The following is a 19952-nucleotide window of genomic DNA, read 5'->3' on the forward strand; positions in this document are numbered from 1 at the left end:
AAGGCGTGACAGAAGGTAGTCACGGATCCAGACTGTGGTCACGCATCGATGCCAAGAATGCGTGTTTATGACACAGATTACCAGTGCCTTACAAATAATATTTACTTTGTGAATCATTTAAATTTAAAATTTGTCTTTTTATTGTTTTTTTATTTTTTTTTTACATTTTCATGCCTTTTTGCTACTTTTTGATATTATTGATCTGCAAAATACTTTCAGATATCCGCTTTTTTGTGTGTTTTTTTGTTCTTATGCTTTAAAAAATATATAGTAATAACAGCGATATTAACATATTTATAATAGTTTTTTGTTTTTTTTTATAATAAAATGTCTCTTTAACATTGCAGATTGCAGAAAGCCACACGGAGAAGGTGAAAATCCTGGAGAGAAACTTAAGAGAGGAGAAGCAGGAGAACGAGAGGCTGGCCGCGGAACTGAGAAATACCCAGAATGCTTTGCAAGCCGGAAAAGAGGTTACAGTGACTTTACACTTTTGTTAATGGGGGGGCGTATAAGAGCGCAGCTTGTTGTATAGATAGTTATGGAACAGGTGGTCCCGGGCTCATGTGCGCTAATGCCACCGTTCCCCTCCCTCGCAACAAACGTGACAGATACTCACGTTCTTTTCTAAAAATGGGTGGAAAACATCTGAGTTTCCACTGTAACGTATAGACCTCACCCCATTGGCTTCCTTTCCTCCTTCTTTCTTCATTTTGTTCCGTCCTGTGCCTCTCCTTTTTTGTTTTCCCGTTTCATAGATTCCTCCCTGTTACAGGGTCACCGTACCCAAGGCTGGGTCCCCCTGTTTGAGGGCTGAGGAATCACCAGTCAGTCCCTCATACGGATAGCACTCAGCTATCCACGGATCATCCAGACCACCATTCGTAGCAAACCAAGAAGAACTCTCTTTATTACAAACACACAGAACTTATATACAATCTCAATGCAATGTGTACCGAACCCAACCCCCAATCCCATCAGCCACATCCCATCACAAATCCCATCAGTATACAGGGGATGTATCAGGTGAGGGGATTACAGAATACAATGGGTTCCCCCACCTGTGTTATCCCCCCTGTAGTGCGGGTGCCGTCTGGGCAGACAGGGCTGTGCTGGCTGATTAAGAGCCCCAGCCAGATTATAGGATCGTCTCTTTGAAGGCTGGGGCTGAATCCACATCAGTCTCTGGGCCGGTTACACAATAAACACAATATAATATATTACCGGGTCACGGTATACAGAACCGGACACAAAAGTGCTCCGTGACCCGGCTAAACTTCATATGACACATGAGCCAGCTAGCCTGGCCCTGTCACACTCCCCACCTTTGTTTCCCTTTTTTTGTCCATTTTTTTCCCCCTGCTGTGTCCCTTCTTCTTTTCTCTCGATCCTTCCCTTTTACCTCCGAGATGTTGATAGCTGTTTATGATGCTGCATTTAGGAACTAAAGTGTTTAATTGAGCCGGGTCGGTGGAACGGCACCTTTAGGTCCCACGGTTGAAAGAGAAGACCTTCTGGGATCGTTCCTTCTTTCTCAGTTATCCTCGGGAGAGAAGGAACCGCAAACAATGACCCGGGAAGGTAAGAGAGGAGGGCCAGGGCTGCATCCACTCACAGTTAGTCTTCTTCTTACCAGGAACTGCAGGCATCGACGGTTCGGGTGAAAAGTCTTCAAAATGACCTGAGGAGCCTTAAAAACTTGGAGGAGGAAAGAAAGAGTTTACGTGCGGAGAATGAACAGCTGCGAAAGGAAAAGAAGACGCAAGACGGCAAGGTGATGCGGAATACACGTCGCTGTTCGCTGTTATTTTTGTGAAATATTCACACTTTGACCAAATATTTTTTTTTTTTTACTTCCTTAGTCATTTTTAGAAATAAATAAAAGATCAAACTTTGATACAGGTGATTATCTTGTGAAGCTAATGGATCCCTTTATCTTTTAGATCTTGGAACTCGCTGAAGAATGCAAACGATTGGAGATGAGACGAGGCGCACAAAACTTGGCCAGTGAGGCCCTGATGGCCAAGGAGAAGATCTGTCAGCCACTAGAAGGGAAGATCTCAGATTTAGAGAATCAAATACATACAATGAGGTAAACATGTCTTTCTTCTTCTTTCTTCTTCTTTCTTTCTTCTTTCTTCTTCTTTCTTTCTTTCTTTTTTTTTTCTTCTTTTTCTTCTTTCTCTTTTTTTTCTTCTTCTTCTTTCTGTTTCTTCCGCAGTGCAATATTTAACTCAAATTTACTAATAGTGATATTGCATATAGGTTTATGGGATAGGTTGGGACATTCTATATGAAGCATATTGGACATTTGTTTTAGTGGGTGTGGCTATGGGTGTGGCGTTGCCAAGATGTCTTTGTGTCCCATTGCTGGATATTTAGTGTAAGTGTAAGTGGGGCACTTTCTGCGGTTTCTATACACATTATTGGGGCTTTTAGGGCTGTGGGACCCTGTGATACCCTCATACCCAGCAAACACTCTGAGCGCCTAGAAAAGAGGGGCATCAGTTGAAGGCGGGGGGGATTTGGGATCCAAAGAGGGACTGGCAAAACTGAACAGGGACACTTGTATGATATGTGTAACGTAATGATGATCCTTGCACATGAATCAGATCACCTTTTCTAGCGGATGCTGATTATTACATAGCCTCTGGTTTTGATCCTTTAGTTTTTTCGTTCTAGAGCAGCTCATGCTTGGAAGGTCACCAAATATTTCGGAACAGTTTATACTTTGTGGTATCTTCCCATCCAACTAAAACTGTTTCCCATTAAAAAAAACACACCCTTTTATTACAATTTAAGTGCTGAATGTTATTACGCCGGTGACGTTCCACTCTTTATTTCTATTTTAGAGGGTTTTTTTTTATCAAATGTTTATTCCTTTTTTTTCCGCTTCATTTTCTTTTGAAAGTATCCAAGTCTCCGAGAGTAAAAAGAAATGTGAAGCTCTTCAAAAGCAAATCCACGAAGGGATGGAAGAGAAGCAGAAGCTCTGGGAAGAGACCCTACAGCTTCGGCAAGAGATGAAAAACGCCAGACAAGACCTTCAAAGCAAGCGAGACGAGAATTTACGCCTGAAGCGAGAGATGGCGGACATGCAGGATAAGATGCCCAGACCTCAGAGCTGCGGAGACGGCGCGGAAGAGATCGTCCCAAAGGTTGGCATCATTTCAGAGAACGGTTCCCAGTATCTATAGACGAGTTTATATCTTTTATAGCTATTTACATTTCTTTAAATGGCTGTTAAAGGGGCAGTGAGGCCTCTAGGCAATGAGATCTTACGTTAAACAGCAGCATGGGTGCAATTTGTAAAATGAAGCTGCCCTCGGATACCTGGACCATCTACAAATATAAATAAAGGTTTTTTTATAACTATATTATTATATGTCATTAAATGTATATTTGAAATACATATCTTGTTTGTCTTTACGCACTTTTCATTCATAGAGGTTTTCTCGTTAGATTCCCCTTAAGTCGCTATCACGTTATAGAACCCTGAATTAGCGTAGTTCTGCGTCTGATCGCCGTACGAGGAATAATCTTTAGCTTAAAGTTGTTGGAAGAAGTTCTGTGAGCTTCTTATCCGGCTGATCCAGCTTTTCTCCTTTCTGCATTCCCTGCGAACACGTGGAGCTTTGTCTGTACTCGCCGACACAACAAGCCATCATAATACTCATTATACACTGGGTGCTGTCCTGTGTATAGATATATAATATATATATATATAAAAATATATAATATTATAAAATATATATATATATCTATATAATATATATATATATATCTATTATATAATCGTATTAATGAAATTAATTGAAATTACATATAGCTTGTCAAAAAGTCACTGCAGGTATTTGAATTTAAATTAAAGGACTAGTTTGATTAAGGTCTGCGACAAATGCCTGCCGTGATCTAATCAACTTCTTGTCCGGAGGTTCTCACTTATAAAGGATATATATATATATATATATATATATATATATATATATATATATATATATATATATATATATATATATATATATATATATATTATGGAATTTTTGGCTCACATTGATAGGTTTAGGATAAGGGGGGTTTCTGTAACAGGCACAGCTGGTTCCCATATAGATTTACTGAGCGTTTTGGGATATTTCCGCCCCGTGTCCTCAGATGCCCTTTCGCTCACTATTCTACGCAGCGTGAAATACTATGCGCTGCCTCTCCGTAGCCAGAAGTCTCCGACGGGATTGGGGTTTATAAAGCTTTTTACAGTCTCAGATCTCTGCCGGTAAAATCAATGTTTCTATTAAATGCGGTCAGAAACGGCCTTTGTAAAAACGCAAGGCTTGATCGTAATAGTAATACATCTCTGTGGGTTTAATTTGGGAACAGATCTAAACATATCCTAATATCTGCGCAATGGATCGGTATGATTATCCCGCCCCATTAAGTTATATCTGCCCTGTTGTTTAGTTACTGATTGCTGTTGATTGGGTCAGGCAGCCTTTTTTAAAAATAGAAGATAGGGGAACAGCGCGAACATCAGAACTGGAAGTTGATTAGATAATTATCTGGTTAGTGATACAGGTAGCGCATGCTCGCGTGTTCATACGTGTCATTGACGTGTTGATAGGTTACCCAGCTGTTATTGTGATTTCTCTTTTTTTTTTTTTTTTTTTTTTTGGCAGTTTCTAACAGGCGATTCTCTGATCCAACAGCAATATGAGGAAATTCGGCAACTGCGCCAAGACCTTCACAGGGTTCAGAACGTGTGCGGCTCGGCCGAAAAGGAGCTGAGATACGAACGGGACAAAAATCTGGAGATTAAGAAACAACATATTTCTCTGCAGCAAGAGAACACCAAGGTATGCGCAAATATTACGCCAAATAGGGAAAATTATCATCAGGATAATAATAATAATACATTTATAATTTAAAAAAATAATACATTTATAATTAAAAAAATAATAAATAAATTGTGTAACATTGGGTTCAAAAGAAAGGGACTGTTTTTTTTATTTTGGGAAAACTATAATAAGCTACCTTACCCAAATCCTTTTTTTCCCTCCAGAGCAGCTGAAAAAGGGGGGATGCTATATAAATAAAAGATAATAATAATTAATAATAATCAGGCAGATCCTGAGAACAGAAAGTGAAGATGCTGCTCTCATTGTACACTCTGACTCTTCAGGGTTCCCAGTTTAGCCTCAATTCACTGCTTCGCTATTGACGTATTTAGGTGTTATCCCAAAACCCACGTTATCTGGATTTCTGTCCTAAATCATTTAAAAGTGTAATTGGGATTAGTATATGCTGCCCCTCTTTGCGTCCCAACACAGATCAGCGGAGAATTAAATCACGTCAAACAGAAGCTGGCCAGCGTCACGGCGAGCTGCTCCGGCCTTGAAGCTGAACTGGAGAAGAGGCAGCAGAAGATGAAGGAGATGGAACTGGAGCTTTTAAAGAGAAACCAAAACTCCAAGTTGCAAAGCAACTGGCAAGAAAGACTAGAGCACGAAAAAACCCGAACCGTCCACGCGGAGAAAATGGTAAGTGGCTCCTCTGCGATTGGACGGTACAGCGATACCGCGAGGAAATCGCTTCCATTTATATATATATATATATATATATATATATATATATATATATAACTAAAGTAGCAGCCGTGCCTGGGTCTGGACTTTACCTTCTGCCAAAAACATACAGCAGGGGCAATAGAGCTTTAATATGACTGTTCTTAAGTCACATTGACTGATGACTCTAGTATGTGACATCATATCCTGGTCCATAAATTACTACGCATACAAAGCCATGCTATAGATTTGAGGATTTTGACTACTGGATTCATAGATCATCCACAGGCTACTAGAAAATCTTCCCACTAGATTGTAAGGTAACTTGAGCAGCGGCCTCTTCACCTGTTTTCTGTTATACCCTGATTGGTCGTTGGACAGCGCTGCGGAATACATCGGCGCTATAGAAATCATTAAATAATAAGAGGTAGGAAAGAGTGGAAATGCTAAGTAGCAGGGCCTCACCCATGTTATCTGTATTGCATATCGAAACGGCTTCTATATGAACCCAGCAGAGGTGGTAGAGGGTAATACAGCGAGGGTATTAAACATGCATGGGACAGGCATACGGCTCCTGAATCTAAGACGAGACCAACGACTGATGAAGGTTTGAGTCTTTACAGCAGGAGAAACGGGCGAGTAGACGGGGGCCGATCTGCGGGCAGATTCTATGTTTCTGTACCTTTTGGGTGCCACCTTTAAAACCCACAATAGAAATATTAGTCACGTGTAGTCGGGTATTATATGTCAGCCATCAGCAGTCGTTTTTATCATGTTTCTTCAGGTCTCGGAGCTGCAGCAACAACTGCGATCCTCCCAGCACCAGCTCCAGCTGTCGCAGACGCACGCGGCTGAGCGGAAACGCCTGGAAGAAGAACTGAAAAAGGTCAAAGAAAATGAAACCAAGATCCGAGCCCAGTGTCAAGAGGAGCAGCTGAGGAGGTAAGGAGAAAAGTATGGCTAAAGAATCGCAAGAATCCCGGAGGAAACTGGATTCTGTTTTCATTCCACTACACGGATTATGGTACGGCTTGTGCGTTCCTTCCCATCAGACTTCTGAAGTCAGGTGATCTTTCTTGGGATCTTTATACGCCGTTATTCCTTAAAGGAGATCTCCCATCAATTTGTTTCACTGCTAGTATCGGATTAAAAACACATTTTCAAAAATATTGCGCAGTTTTCTAGTTTTTGCCCCATAATATGATGTTTTTAGGCAGCTGTATAGCAGCCATTTTTATGAGTTCTCGCTCTGTTATCTGCTAGACAAACCCCCCGACTCCTTATCATACTGCCTGTGGGGAACAATAGAATGGCTCAGTCTATTTTTTCAGGTTTTTGTCACCAACCGACATTACTGTATACATCACTGGGGGTTATATTACTGTATACAGCGCTGGGGGTTATATTACTGTATACAGCGCTGGGGGTTATATTACTGTATACAGCGCTGGGGGTTATATTACTGTATACAGTGCTGGGGGTTATATTACTGTATACAGCGCTGGGGGTTATATTACTGTATACAGCGCTGGGGGTTATATTACTGTATACAGCGCTGGGGGGTTATATTACTGTATACAGCGCTGGGGGGGTTATATTACTGTATACAGCGCTGGGGGTTATATTACTGTATACAGCGCTGGGGTTATATTACTGTATACAGTGCTGGGGGTTATATTACTGTATACATCACTGGGGTTATATTACTGTATACATCACTGGGGTTATATTACTGTATACAGCGCTGGGGGGGTTATATTACTGTATACAGCGCTGGGGGTTATATTACTGTATACAGCACTGGGGGGGATTATATTACTGTATACAGTGCTGGGGGTTATTACTGTATACAGCACTGGGGGGTTATATTACTGTATACATCGCTGGGGGTTATATTACTGTATACAGCGCTGGGGTTTATCACTATATACAGTCACCCACCCAAAGTATCCGTGGTAATTCTGTATGTGAAAATGGGTTGACTTGCAGTCTTGGTTTTTATTCCTTCTAGAAAAGTCTTGGATCAAAGCATAGAAGAGTTAAAGCAAACCATTAAAACTCTTCGTTACCAGGAGACATTACTGACCGAAAATAATTCTGCACTGAAGTTTAAACTCAATCAGCAGGAGTCACTTCTACGAAGTTTTCACGATGAAAAAACCACATCAGCCAAAGAGGTTAGTCGTATGTAGGGGGATTGCAGATACCTGCGGGGGGCTCCAGGAGATGAAGATTTGGGGGTCTGGTGATCCATTGTGACCATTACCGTGGGCACTTTTTGGCACCGCTCTTTTTCTTCACTTCATATAAAGACACTGCCCCTCGGGTTTCAATATAAAGTAAGTGAAATTGGGACGGCTTTCTATTCTATTCTCCCTACTTTCTCCATTGACCGTTTCCGTTGTCCCTGTCTCCTTTTCTCCGTCTTCTCGTTCTTCCGTTTTCTTTCATTCGCTTCCCTCCGTTGATCAGCTCCGTTATCTGGGTACTCGCACAATAGTGTGGAAGCTCTGCCCTTTCGCGGAAGTGCTTCGGGGTGCCTGGTTGACGGAGCTGATGCCAGGGAGAAGCGGACGAAGAAAGAAGACAGAAGAAGAAAAAGAGTCAAGAGATAAAGCGGAGCTGCGGAAAAGGAGACGGGGACACTGAAGTGTCGAGAGAGAAGAAAGGGACGCATTGAAAGAGCGCGTATAAGAATATAGGAGCAACTAATGGCAGATGAAGTTTGGACCTCTATGCTTTATTTATGTTCTTGTCCATCAAAGTTGCTTTACGCGGCTTAAGTAAACTATTTTCTCTGGCTTTTCAGCGTATCTATTGTGAAAGTAACAACCAGAAGCTTTCTGAAGACCTTTTGCAAGCGCAGCAAGAGAAGGAGGAATTGCATAAGGAATACAACAAGATCTTGAAACAGTTGGATGAATATATCAGGTATATTAAACACAAGTGTGAAGACAACTATCTCACTAAAATATAAATGTCTTGAAGGTTTTGTTTTTTGTGGCAGCCTTTAGTGATAAAGAACAAACCTCTGAGGTCTAGAAGGCTTTCCGTATGAATGTTGGTCCATTGAATAGTATCACAGATGTCTCTTGATGTCCTTGATCTCACCTAGAGCCATTATGCAAATATCAATAAAAGGAATGATGTCACAACAGAGGTGAAGGAGGATAAGGAGGAAGCCATATATCCTTACATTGGGTTTCCCAAACGGGCTTTTGAGGTTTTATCGCTGGTTGCACAGACCTCTCTCTCCACTGAATTATGGAATGGCATTGCTTGGGAACCCAACAGGCACCCGGTGCACCAGTGTTAGTTGCCCCAGCTGCTGTTGAGGGGGCTGAAGGAGCACATGCTTTTTCCCCCTAAGGGAACTGATGCAGCTGCTCCTTTTGACCCATCTCACCGCCGTCCCAGATATTCATGACCCCTGAATTCAGCTGTCAGATCCAGGGCTTCCAGAAAAGATCCAAAAAACCTTCCAGCTATTCCAATTAGATCAGAAATGTTTGTAAATGTTACAAAGTATTCACTTTCCCATTTTGCAACAGATTTACATTGTTACTTCTTGCTTTCTTTAATACGTATCCCTGCCCCACATTATTCCCCTTCAGAAAATACAATGAGAAGCAGCTGCGGCATAAGGCCAAGCTCGACCGAGCGAAGGACGTTCACTTTAATGAACTAAATCAGCGGGACGTTCGGGTTAAACAACTGGAAATGGACATCGCACTGTGCAGGAGCCAAGCAGAAAAGGTACACGTAGCTTGGTTGGTAAAACCAGTCAGGGGTTAATCTATGAAATTGATCAATTAATCTATTAAATTGCAATCGGCCCACCTAGCGCTTCTATGGGATAGACATATGGCTCATCATAGATTCAGGAGCCATATGTTTATCCCATGCGTGTTTACATTTCCTTGTTGGTTTAGCCTCTACCACCTCTGCTGGGAAGCTGTTCCACTCATCTACCAACCCTCTTAGTACAATAAAACTTCCTTACGTTACGTATAACCTACAATACATTCTATTGATCTAAGCATTATCTGGACCAGGCTCTGTCCTACTAAAAGGAGAAGTTTCAGGGCTTGATCTTTCATAATGTGTCTCCTTTTGTGAATAACCTTTAGATCCAAAAAGGCCCTGGCAGGGATGTGAGGGACTCTTCCCTATACGTTGGCATCCATCAACACCTAAACCTATTGAAACCTAGATTGGGAATGCAGAGGAATCCAAGGGTGGTTGTAACGTTGGCAGCGTAAAGTCTTTTGGTAACAATCCTTTTATATTAATTGGGTATTTTTTTTTCTTTTAGGATCAGCAGTGGATTAACAGGATCACAGCAGAGAATGACCATCTTCACCTAGAGAACAGGCACATGTTACAGCGGATAAATGAACAAGAAGCCATAGAACGAAACCACCAGTGGGAGCTGCTGTCCCTTCGAAACAGGTAGGAAGAGCGATCCCCCGTCAGTGGGATGTGAGGGGCCGCTACGCAGTCAGCAGGCACTGAGTTAGTGTTATTATAGATGTGCAAATGTTTGAATGGTGGTGTATATATAAATATACATTTTTTATAGGGCTCATATTCTAGATGAAGAGAACAAACAGTTACAGGAATGTCTGCTCCAGCTTTATAACCAGGCTGGCTCGCTGGATCGGGTTATAAAGAAGATCCAAGCCCTTAATTCCGAGGTGAGTCAATAATCAGCGTGACCCAGACCAGTAATTAGCTTTGTAGACTTTCTGTTAACGTAAATAAGATTTCATTAATATCCTTAAGAGGTTAGATTACATTTTATACTCCCTTTGGCTTTTATAACATCAATTTAAAAAAAAAAAAACGAGCTCCACCCACTTGCTGCAAAGTTCCACCAATATTTTACTTTAATCCCTGTTCTGGCTCCACCCCCTCGGGACAGTCTCCTCCCTATACAGTTATATATGGCTAGCATTTAGTGCTCCGGGGTACTGACCGCAGGCTTGGAGCCGTAGGGGAACCTCTGCATGTTTCGTTCCATGTACGAGCTTCTTTATAAAGAGATATTGCTTTATTTAGACCGCTTATTTCTGTTTCATGTTTGTTTTGTTTCTTCTCTGAAAGGAAATCAGAAAACTTATACCGTCCGAATGTCTGCTGTTGAGGGATACAATGTTACATCTGCCCATGGGAAGGTGAGAACAAATACTTCTTTGAAGTAAAGTGCGTAAAAGATGGCGGCCGAAGGATTGCTTTTAAAATCACACGCTTAGAAGGTGCGAGGTTGTATTTGTTAATATGTGACATCATACAGGCACAGGTGGTATGAAAACCTTTATGCAGATTGGCTCCATTGAAGTATAGCTTGTTCAGGAAACGAGCATGTCATGGTAGGTAACCATGTGAAGGGCTCGATTTCTGGAGGGTTCTGGGTGACAAATGCTGCTCATTCCTTTACCCGGTGACTAAATCAGTAATTTTCCTTGTTTTCTGGGCAGGGGAAGCGGCATTTAGCCATGACCGCTTTCCACCCTACTCAAGAATGTCTGGTGCTAACCAACAGCTCTGCCTACACAACCAGATAGCCACTCCCCAGAAGAGCGAGCGCTCCGGGTAGCCTGCCCTGGGAAGCACCCAGGTTATGGGTAGGAGGGACTTTAATATGTAAAAAAAAATAAATGATTCAAAATACATAGGACTGCGTCTCCAACATATCTTCTTCCTCAGTTTTTCCGCAGCAGGGCTGTCCAACTACAGCGGGATATTTCTCAGCGGCAGAAATCATGAGAAAACGGCAGACCCCCAGTCTTTGTCACACACCCAGGTTTCAGAGGTTGGATATTTGAATGGAGCTCCAGCGGGGGTTAATGTCACTTCCCCAGAACAGACTCCACACCCAGCCCCTGAGGATGCGTGAAACCGTTTCCGAGGATCTAAAGGACGGCAATACGGTGCCTTTCTGAGAATAGGGATGACAAAATGCTGCTAATTGTAGAATAAGGATCCGAGAAATCACTAATGTTATTGTATACAATGCGTAACTTTTATTGATGTTTGTATTTTTCTACTACTTTATTAAAAGTTAAAAAATAAACTTTTCCCGATTTTTATCTTGATTTGTTATTAACACTATTCTATTTTGGGTAACTTTTATTATCCCTTTTTTTTTTTTTTTAATAAACACACAAAAGTCAGCTTTCTTTTCCGGGATTTATTGACCAAATATATCACCTGTTGAACAAATGGACTTGTATTTACAATTTGTCTGACCCCACAGCCTAAATAACATAATTTATCCATATAGAAACATACAATTTGCCAGAAGATCAGCCCCATTCGGCACCCCGTCTAATTTATTGGTTTTATTAATAAATATTAAACCTTTTCTCCATCACGTTAATGTTGCAATAAATAATGCGTTAATGTGTGAAGGTTCCTACCTGCTTCACGGTGTTGTGTGATTTAATGGGGGTGGACATACAGTAAAAGTTATATGAAATAAAGCATTTTTTGCTTGCGAGAGTGCACAGTCTAGAAAGAAATCCATGAAATTACATGCAATTTTGATGCCGCTGCAAGCGATTCCTGGCCCCCTTCAACAGATGAGAGTAGATGGTCTTGAACACTCCCCTATATAAATGGGGAGAGGCAGGGGGTTCTAAGCACATAGACCAGCACAATAGAATAAAAGGTGGGAGTGGATATATAGTAGACATGTACCTTAACATGATTCACTGTATGTAAATGCTGCAGTAATATAAAGGACTGTATGCCATGCCACATCCTGCCACATACATGCAAGGTCCCCCTTCATGAGAGTAAATAACGTACATATGTACACACACGTGTGTGTATATATATATATAGTGTGTGTGTATATATATATATATTACATAGATGCAGAGTTTAATCGTGATCCTATCGCTGTAGTATAAGCATTTGAATGCCCCCGCACACAGCCCAATACTATTCTTGCTGCGTGTCTAGGCTACTCCGGAAAGGCTTTAGACAAGTGCAGTATCTGCGCATGCGCAACTGGCTCTAGCTTGCCACGCGCTGTCAGAACCGGATGTAGTGCATCTAGCTTCCCCCGCCTCTTCCGGATCTGCCACAGATAGACATGGCGGCACCGGCTTCCAACTCCAACAATCCAATCGTGTTCTTCGATGTCAGCATCGGAGGACAGGTAACGGACCGCGTGTTTGTGGGCGTGCAGTTAGCGACAGCCCCTGGTTTCTTATGTTATTGCCCTGCGTGGTGTCAGGGTCGCCAGGTATAGGGGGTGTGGCGGGGTCTGTACAATGTGTTCCTGCCCCGCTTTACCGTGGCCTTTCTTAGCAGCCCTTTTCATTCATTATTTTCCGTATACTGGTCACCTATAATAAATATTTGCCGCCAAAGGCTTGTTTTCATGTAACATGCGGTTTGGGGTTCCATAACTCCCAAGTGTCCCTGTTTTGTTTACTCAGTCCCTCTTTGGGCCCTAAACCCCTGATGCCCCTCTTCTCTCGGAGCTCAGAATGTTTGTTGGGAGTGGGGGTAACACAGGGTTCTACAGCCCTAGAAGCCCAAATATTGTCTATATATTTATCAATTAAATGGCGTGGATAAAATACATTCTTTTTAAATGCTTCACTAAATAGCTATCAATAAGCCAAAAAGTCTGTGTCTGGCAGTCACATCACTACCCCCCCATGAAATTAAGTGTCCCTCCTTTGGCCATTTCGGTTGGTAAAATATACAACAGGTATAAATATATATATAATAAGAGAGTGATTCTGATGTTCAGCTACAGCGTGGACTGTATGGTCTGCAGTGTTATTTTCTTTCATGTTGCTAAATGTTTGTGCTTTTTCCAGGAGGTCGGCCGGATGAAAATTGAACTCTTTGCAGATATTGTTCCGAAAACAGCAGAGAATTTCAGGTGATTTTACCGGGAAAAACCCACTAATGGCACGTTTCTACCTCCATCCACGTTAAACATGGACGGAAGCATGAAGTCACATTCCTCCTACAACTACTCCATGCTGTGCGTTTTTGTGTGCTATACTGAAACTTAAATCATGTCAGGATATATATATATAGTCAACGGGGAGATGTTTATATGTAAACATAAATATACATAGTCTTTCTGGTCTTTTATTTTCTATATGTAAATGAACCAATTACTTATTCACAGTCAGCGGGGGTTACCATTCACAGCAGAGTCCTATATGCGCCTGTACCGCTTCACACATTTTTTTAACCCATTATTTTTTCTTTTTTTTTCTTTCTTCATTACAGGCAGTTCTGCACCGGTGAATTTAGGTTTGTGTCTTCAAAACTGGAAACTTTGCAGCATCACTGCATGCTTACGTATTTATATTGTCTAATGATCATCCTGCATCTGTTACCTTATTACCACTTTTTTATTTCAAGAAACAATGTATCGATGTGCTTGTAGAATTCAAAAATATCGAAGATGCTACTACTTTAAAGAATAAGAGTATAAACATGTTTTTTTGTTTTTTTCTTGTCACTTAGAACCTTAGAAAGTCTTTGTTGGTAATTATCCAGAGCGTGTGGTGTGACCGCTTTTTTTGCTTTTGGTAACACAAAGGGGGTGGTATGGGAATCCTTTAATTCATTATGAAGGGCTGATACCAGCAGGTTCATTCAGCAACAAATGGCTGGCCCTGTATAATGCATGTAATACAATGAATCTCACTCATATATCTGTGCAATATTAAGAGAAAGATCTTCCTGCAGCCGGAGCAAAGACATGAATTTATCAGCTTGATGTTTTCAGTAATCAGATCAAATTGCTCCACATAAGACCAGCCCTTGTATGTAAAAAATGTATCCACATGCGCGATAAACAAATATGCAAAAAGGGCCATTTCTTTGGTGTTCAGATTGACCCTAAACATTTTCTAAATCTGACCTTATTTCACCTTAAAAAACTGGATATACAAGACTTCACTTTTTCTTTCCATTTGTTTATTTTGTCTAATGTGCATCTTGTTCCAGGAAGGACGGTGTCCCTATAGGATATAAAGGAAGCACGTTCCATAGGTGAGTACAGGGGGCTACCTCGTTCTGTTGTATCATTGTTTTTCCTCTCAATGTCTTTCTTAATGTTTCCTTTTTTTGTTTTTCCTTAGGGTAATAAAAGATTTCATGATCCAAGGCGGCGACTTTGTTAATGTAAGTTTCTGTTGAAAAAAGTAAACGTTTTATGAAAAGAATCTCCTGAAGCAGCAATTGTAGCTGGCGTAAACCTGCGTCTGTTACGTGAGGACGAGTCAGGCTCGGCTCAGACACTCCACCACCTGGAAAGCATGCCTTTAATGGATATGTGTCTGTGAATTGCTTGTCCATCGGTGTCCATTTCTGGTTGCATACAATGTAAGCTACATCATTAAGTATTCTTTCCACTATTTAATATGTTGGTTCCTTTAAAGGGAGATGGCACTGGAGTTGCAAGTATATACAGAGGACCATTTACAGATGAGAACTTTAAGCTAAAGCACTCTGCCCCTGGCCTTCTGTCCATGGTATGTACTACAGCACCCGTTTTGTTTTGCCACATTAACTTGGTGAGTTTCTCCTGCGTGAAGATCCAAATTTGCTTGAATCACACTTAGTTAACATGGCGAGATCTAGAGCATATATTATTATTAAGTGAAATATTAAATTATATTTAATATTAAATGTAATATTAAATATAATAATATATTTAATATTAAATATATTATTAAATTTAATATTAAATTTAATATATTGAATATAAAATTTAATATATTTAATATTAAATAAATAATAAATTTAATAATATATTTAATATATTTAATATATTTAATATTAAATTTAATAATATATTTATATTATTTATTTAATATTAAATACATTATTTAATATTAAATACATTATTTATTTAATAATTTAATATTACATTTTATAATTAATATTAAATAAATATAATATTAAATATATTTTTTATTTAATAAATGTAATATTAAATTTAATATTAAATATATGATTTAATATTAAATATATTAAATTTAATATTAAATATTTAATATTAAATAAATATTTAATATTAAATAAATAATATTAAATTTAATATATTAAATTTAATATTAAATAAATAATATATTTAATATTAAATTTAATATGTTGCACACAATTGGTCCTGAATACTGTCGTAATGTATGCCCTCTGACTGGCATCTTTATAAAACTTAATAATCACCTAATATCTGCTAAAAATATGTGTGACTTGGGCAGAAAGACGAGTGTGAAGGCGTTTTAAGACAAACTACACATTGACTCCACGTTTATAAGAACTGGCCACTTGATTCAATGTTTTTTTGAATAAAAATATTTAAATAAGACTGCGGTCTTCAAGGGAAGACGCAGCATGAAGATGCCGGTCCTGAAGGGTTTAAAGGTTTCTTCCGTTTTCAGGCTAACAGCGGCCCCGGAACGAACGGCTGCCAGTTTTTTATCACATGCTCGAAGTGCGATTGGCTGGATGGAAAGCATGTGGTTTTTGGTGAGTGTTCAGCACCTTGGTGGAACAGTCGTATAGTTATTGTTATCAGTGTTACTCTTGGTTTTTATAATTACCGGCTCTGCAGAGGCTCTCGCTGCGCTGTCGGGTATGAGTAACGCACATTTGCAAAATATAACAAAATGTATAGTTCAAAATATATTCTCTTTCAATTCCACCCGAGTCATTTTTACTTATCAGGCGCACTGCTCAGCAGACAAGCCCCGTAACCGTTGCATGCTGTGTCTGATCTAACATGTTTGTGTCCACAGGTAAGGTCGTTGATGGACTCCTAGTAATGAGGAAAATTGAGGTAAGAGAGTTTCTTTTCATGAAGAAATTATGTACAGGCAACTGTAACGGCAAACTGCAAATGGTTAATAGTGGGGTGGACTGTAGCGTACTGGTTTATTACCACTTGGTGTTAACACTGGAACATTATTGTAACAGCTTTATCTCGTTTGATAACTTAGAGTACCAAATGTTCATAGAATTAACCTTAGGAGAAACAATGTTGTTTTTGTATCTTTCTTTAGTAAGTGGAGGATGTTATTTTATAGTGTTCTTTGCCAGCTTGTTAGATCCTCCTATTCTGCTTGATGGGCCAACATGAGCTCAAGCAAAATCCCTGGCTTGACTGAGCTCATCAAGAGTGGAGATGAGCAGGTCCAGCCATCTCAAAGTCATCGTCTCACTCTGTTTAGGACTCTTTGTAGACAGAGAGACCGGTTCTTTTGATAATAGATCAGTGGAGAGTTGTGTTTTTAATGCTCTCATTTCACAATTAATCATGATGGCCCAACACTTGTAAGAGCCGAGCTGTCCCTGTATAATGCATAATTCAATGTGTAAGGAGACTTTGAAGAAATGTCCCTGATTTTACTATATATATATATATATATATATATATATATATATAATTATATATTATATAGGACCAGCTAGGCTCTTCCAGCAAAAGAACCTTATTGGCGTTGGACTTTCAAAATGTATGATGAAGTCAAGAAGCTGAAACATAACTCTCCTGCAAACTCTCAATTTGGTGAATAAACCCCGATGTGTTAAGTCAAGGGACTGACTTGGACCTGGTTAGTCTTATTCAGCATTCCTGTCTGTCTCAGATTATACTGGTGTCGTGGACCTGTTTTGTGCCTCATCGCAGAGGTCTGTGCGTGTGGTCTGTTTTCTGTCTGGAGTAAACCCACCCAAGACAGCAAGACCACCATTGCGCCACGATGCAGAAAGCTACGGAGAGGATATTGCCGATTGATACCAATGTTTACACAGTCTTCCGTTTGTACAAACAGAATAGTAGTAAATCTTTCCCAAAGCAATTAAAACCTTCTGAAGCCACCTCTTTCCTTCCGCAAAGCCCTGCATGTTAAAGGTCTTTTGGTTAAAAGGCGAATTGTTTGGGGACTTGGCTTTCCAACAGGACATTATATCAGCCTGTGCTGTTTGCTTAACGTGGGAGAGGCCTTCCAGCAGTTGTGAGCGGGATTGTTTGGCTTAATGCTGCCTCTCGCAGTAAACATCTCAGCAGATAAAGCACTTTATAGTGTTTGGTAAAGGTGGTGGCACAAAAGGAAAGAAAAACGCAACCACCTCTGTGCCGTAGGATTTAAAACCAGGAGCGTGTAAGGATTTATTACATAAATAACATTTATTATAGTTTCTTGGTGTAGGATGTGTCTGAGCAGGGAAAGCATCCAGGCTCTGCAGTAACACGCTCTGGGGCTAAATGTGGTGCAGTTACCATGGAAACCTCTGGACTGTTCTTGTAGATTACGATCTGTGACATGCTTTGCACCGAAAAAAAGCTCTTCCTAACAATAACCGTACCTTATTAGGATCAACAAAATTGTGTTTTGAAAATGCATTTGAATATCTGATCTGTGTCTTTCAGAACGTGCCAACGGGTCCTAACAATAAACCCAAATTACCAGTTGTGATAGCCCAGTGTGGAGAAATGTAACGGAAGGTGAGTTACTCTGTTAAATACTAACCTGTGGTGTCAAAGCAGCACACGTGAGACCTATGAGGTTTTATCTGTTAGTACAGAATATAACGATATGTAATTAACTGAGCAATATGTGGACGACTGAGATAGAGGTTTCAGTTGGATGTATTAAATCTGTTTCATGTGTGTGTACATTATATATATATATATATATATATTACAAAGGTTTGGGGTCACTTCGCTGTTTTCATGGAAAACAAGGAAATGTCTGGTTGTAACATAATTGCAAAAGGGTTTCTAACCATCAATTAGCCTTTTAAACTTAGATCAGCGAACACAACGTGCCATTGGAACACAGTGATGGGAGTGATAAAGGGCCATTGGAACACAGGAGTGATGGGAGTGATAAATATAGCTGGTAAATAAATTGATGTTTGGCTATGGGCAGGAAAAATCTCCAGGGCTAGATAAGTTATCAAAAATAGTAATTCCTTTTTTTTGTGACCTCGTTTGCCCTCGTTAACATTTAAACCCCAAACTGAGTGCGAAGTATGTTTTTCCCCCCTTTACTTTTACCACTCAAGCCAAACTTCTTATATTTTGACATCAACTTTGCCGATTACTGTTCTTCACACCGTCGGGTAGTTCATATATCTGCCTCTTGAATGTATTGTCTAATGATTTTTTTCTAGATCTTAAGTGCTGACATGTTTTATGCTTCTATTTCCAGATAATATCACCCCCTCCATTACACAAGATACCAGAGGCCTATGTTTACATGTATGTCTATTACATGTACACGTTCGCTGTTCTGTACGTCACGTGGAAAACTGACGGACTATTGAAATTAATTCACCTACGTTTTCTGGATTCAGAGACTGTAGAAATCCCAGCAAAAAACTGTGTGTTGGAATTTTCTTTTTTACTTATATTTTTCTAATAAACAACTTTTGTGTTTAATGATTGGTTTTGTGTTGGTATGAGCGGCCCTCCACGTATTCGGACATATTTCTTGGGTTAAGGGGTTGATACGTAGGTTTGGCTTTCCAAAATAACTATTATCTTGCTTTATGGCAATGAGATGTATGTCTGGGAAACAGTTTCATAAATTGTGCAGACTGCAGTCTGGTTTTGCAGCAGAAGTAATGATCCCAGACATAAGTATTCAGATAGAATACGTGCAATTGGCTGCTGCTACTCTCCTCGATTTCAGATAAGCTCCTGTTGACTTATATGAACTCCCGCGTAGGGGCAGGAAGTGTACGTAAGTATGCTTCCTGCTTTCAGGATAGGCAGCAGGGGGAGGATATTTTTAAACTATTACTCCTTTGTTCCAATGGCCCTTTATCACTCCCATCACTCCTGTGCTCCAATGGCCCTTTATCACTCCCATCACTCCTGTGCTCCAATGGCTCTTTATCACTCCCATCACTCCTGTGTTCCAATGGTACGTTGTGTTCACTGATCCAAGTTAAAGTTTAAAAGGCTAATTGAACGTTAGAAACCCTTTTTGCCAGAAATGTCCTTGTTTTCTATGAAAACAGATGAGTGACCCGAATCCTTTGACCGGCGGTGGATAGAAGTTTATATTGTTTCACCGGTCTCTGATTTCACTAAACACATCTCTGGAGATTGGGATAGAAGCCGGGACACGAGTGCCACCATGATTGTCCCCACCAGTTTGTACCTGGCTACTAGTGTCATTCCTTACTGTGGAAAAGAGCGTAAACGGCCGATTAATCAATTTGTGCATTTTTTCGGTGCTATATTACAGCTCTAGTGTTCTTTATCGCTGGATAACGGCCCTGCTTACTGGATCAAAGTGTTGGATCGGTTCGTATTCTCTGCCTACTTTACCCGCGCGAGGTATATCATTTTCACAGAATGTTTGTAAAAAAAAAAAAAGTGATGGTTTAAGTCTC

General features: G+C 40.2%; 1 protein-coding gene across 1 annotated transcript; it reads left to right on the plus strand.

Annotated features, from left to right (window-relative positions):
* The first annotated feature begins 12657 nt into the window (after positions 1-12657).
* Positions 12658-18045, plus strand: LOC149286841 (peptidyl-prolyl cis-trans isomerase H-like). The gene is made up of 9 exons (XM_089493749.1): positions 12658-12723; positions 13397-13461; positions 13821-13844; positions 14547-14591; positions 14681-14723; positions 14981-15073; positions 15986-16073; positions 16343-16383; positions 17977-18045. Exons 1-9 carry the CDS (start codon positions 12658-12660, stop codon positions 18043-18045), a joined length of 534 nt encoding a protein of 177 aa, XP_089349875.1.
* Positions 18046-19952: the final 1907 nt, after the last annotated feature.

The sequence above is a fragment of the Sceloporus occidentalis genome, unplaced genomic scaffold (assembly GCF_023333645.1).
Source record: "Sceloporus occidentalis isolate IW3139 unplaced genomic scaffold, rSceOcc1.0.p SCAF_66, whole genome shotgun sequence".
NCBI classification, from domain to species: domain Eukaryota; kingdom Metazoa; phylum Chordata; class Lepidosauria; order Squamata; family Phrynosomatidae; genus Sceloporus; species Sceloporus occidentalis.

Bases quoted from the DNA above. Each gene is read 5' to 3' on its own strand.
- LOC149286841 (XM_089493749.1), top strand. From the start codon at position 12,658: ATGGCGGCACCGGCTTCCAACTCCAACAATCCAATCGTGTTCTTCGAT. The intron at 15,074-15,985 runs GTATGTACTACA...TTCCGTTTTCAG, and splicing joins CCCCTGGCCTTCTGTCCATG to GCTAACAGCGGCCCCGGAAC. The intron at 16,074-16,342 runs GTGAGTGTTCAG...TTGTGTCCACAG, and splicing joins TGGAAAGCATGTGGTTTTTG to GTAAGGTCGTTGATGGACTC.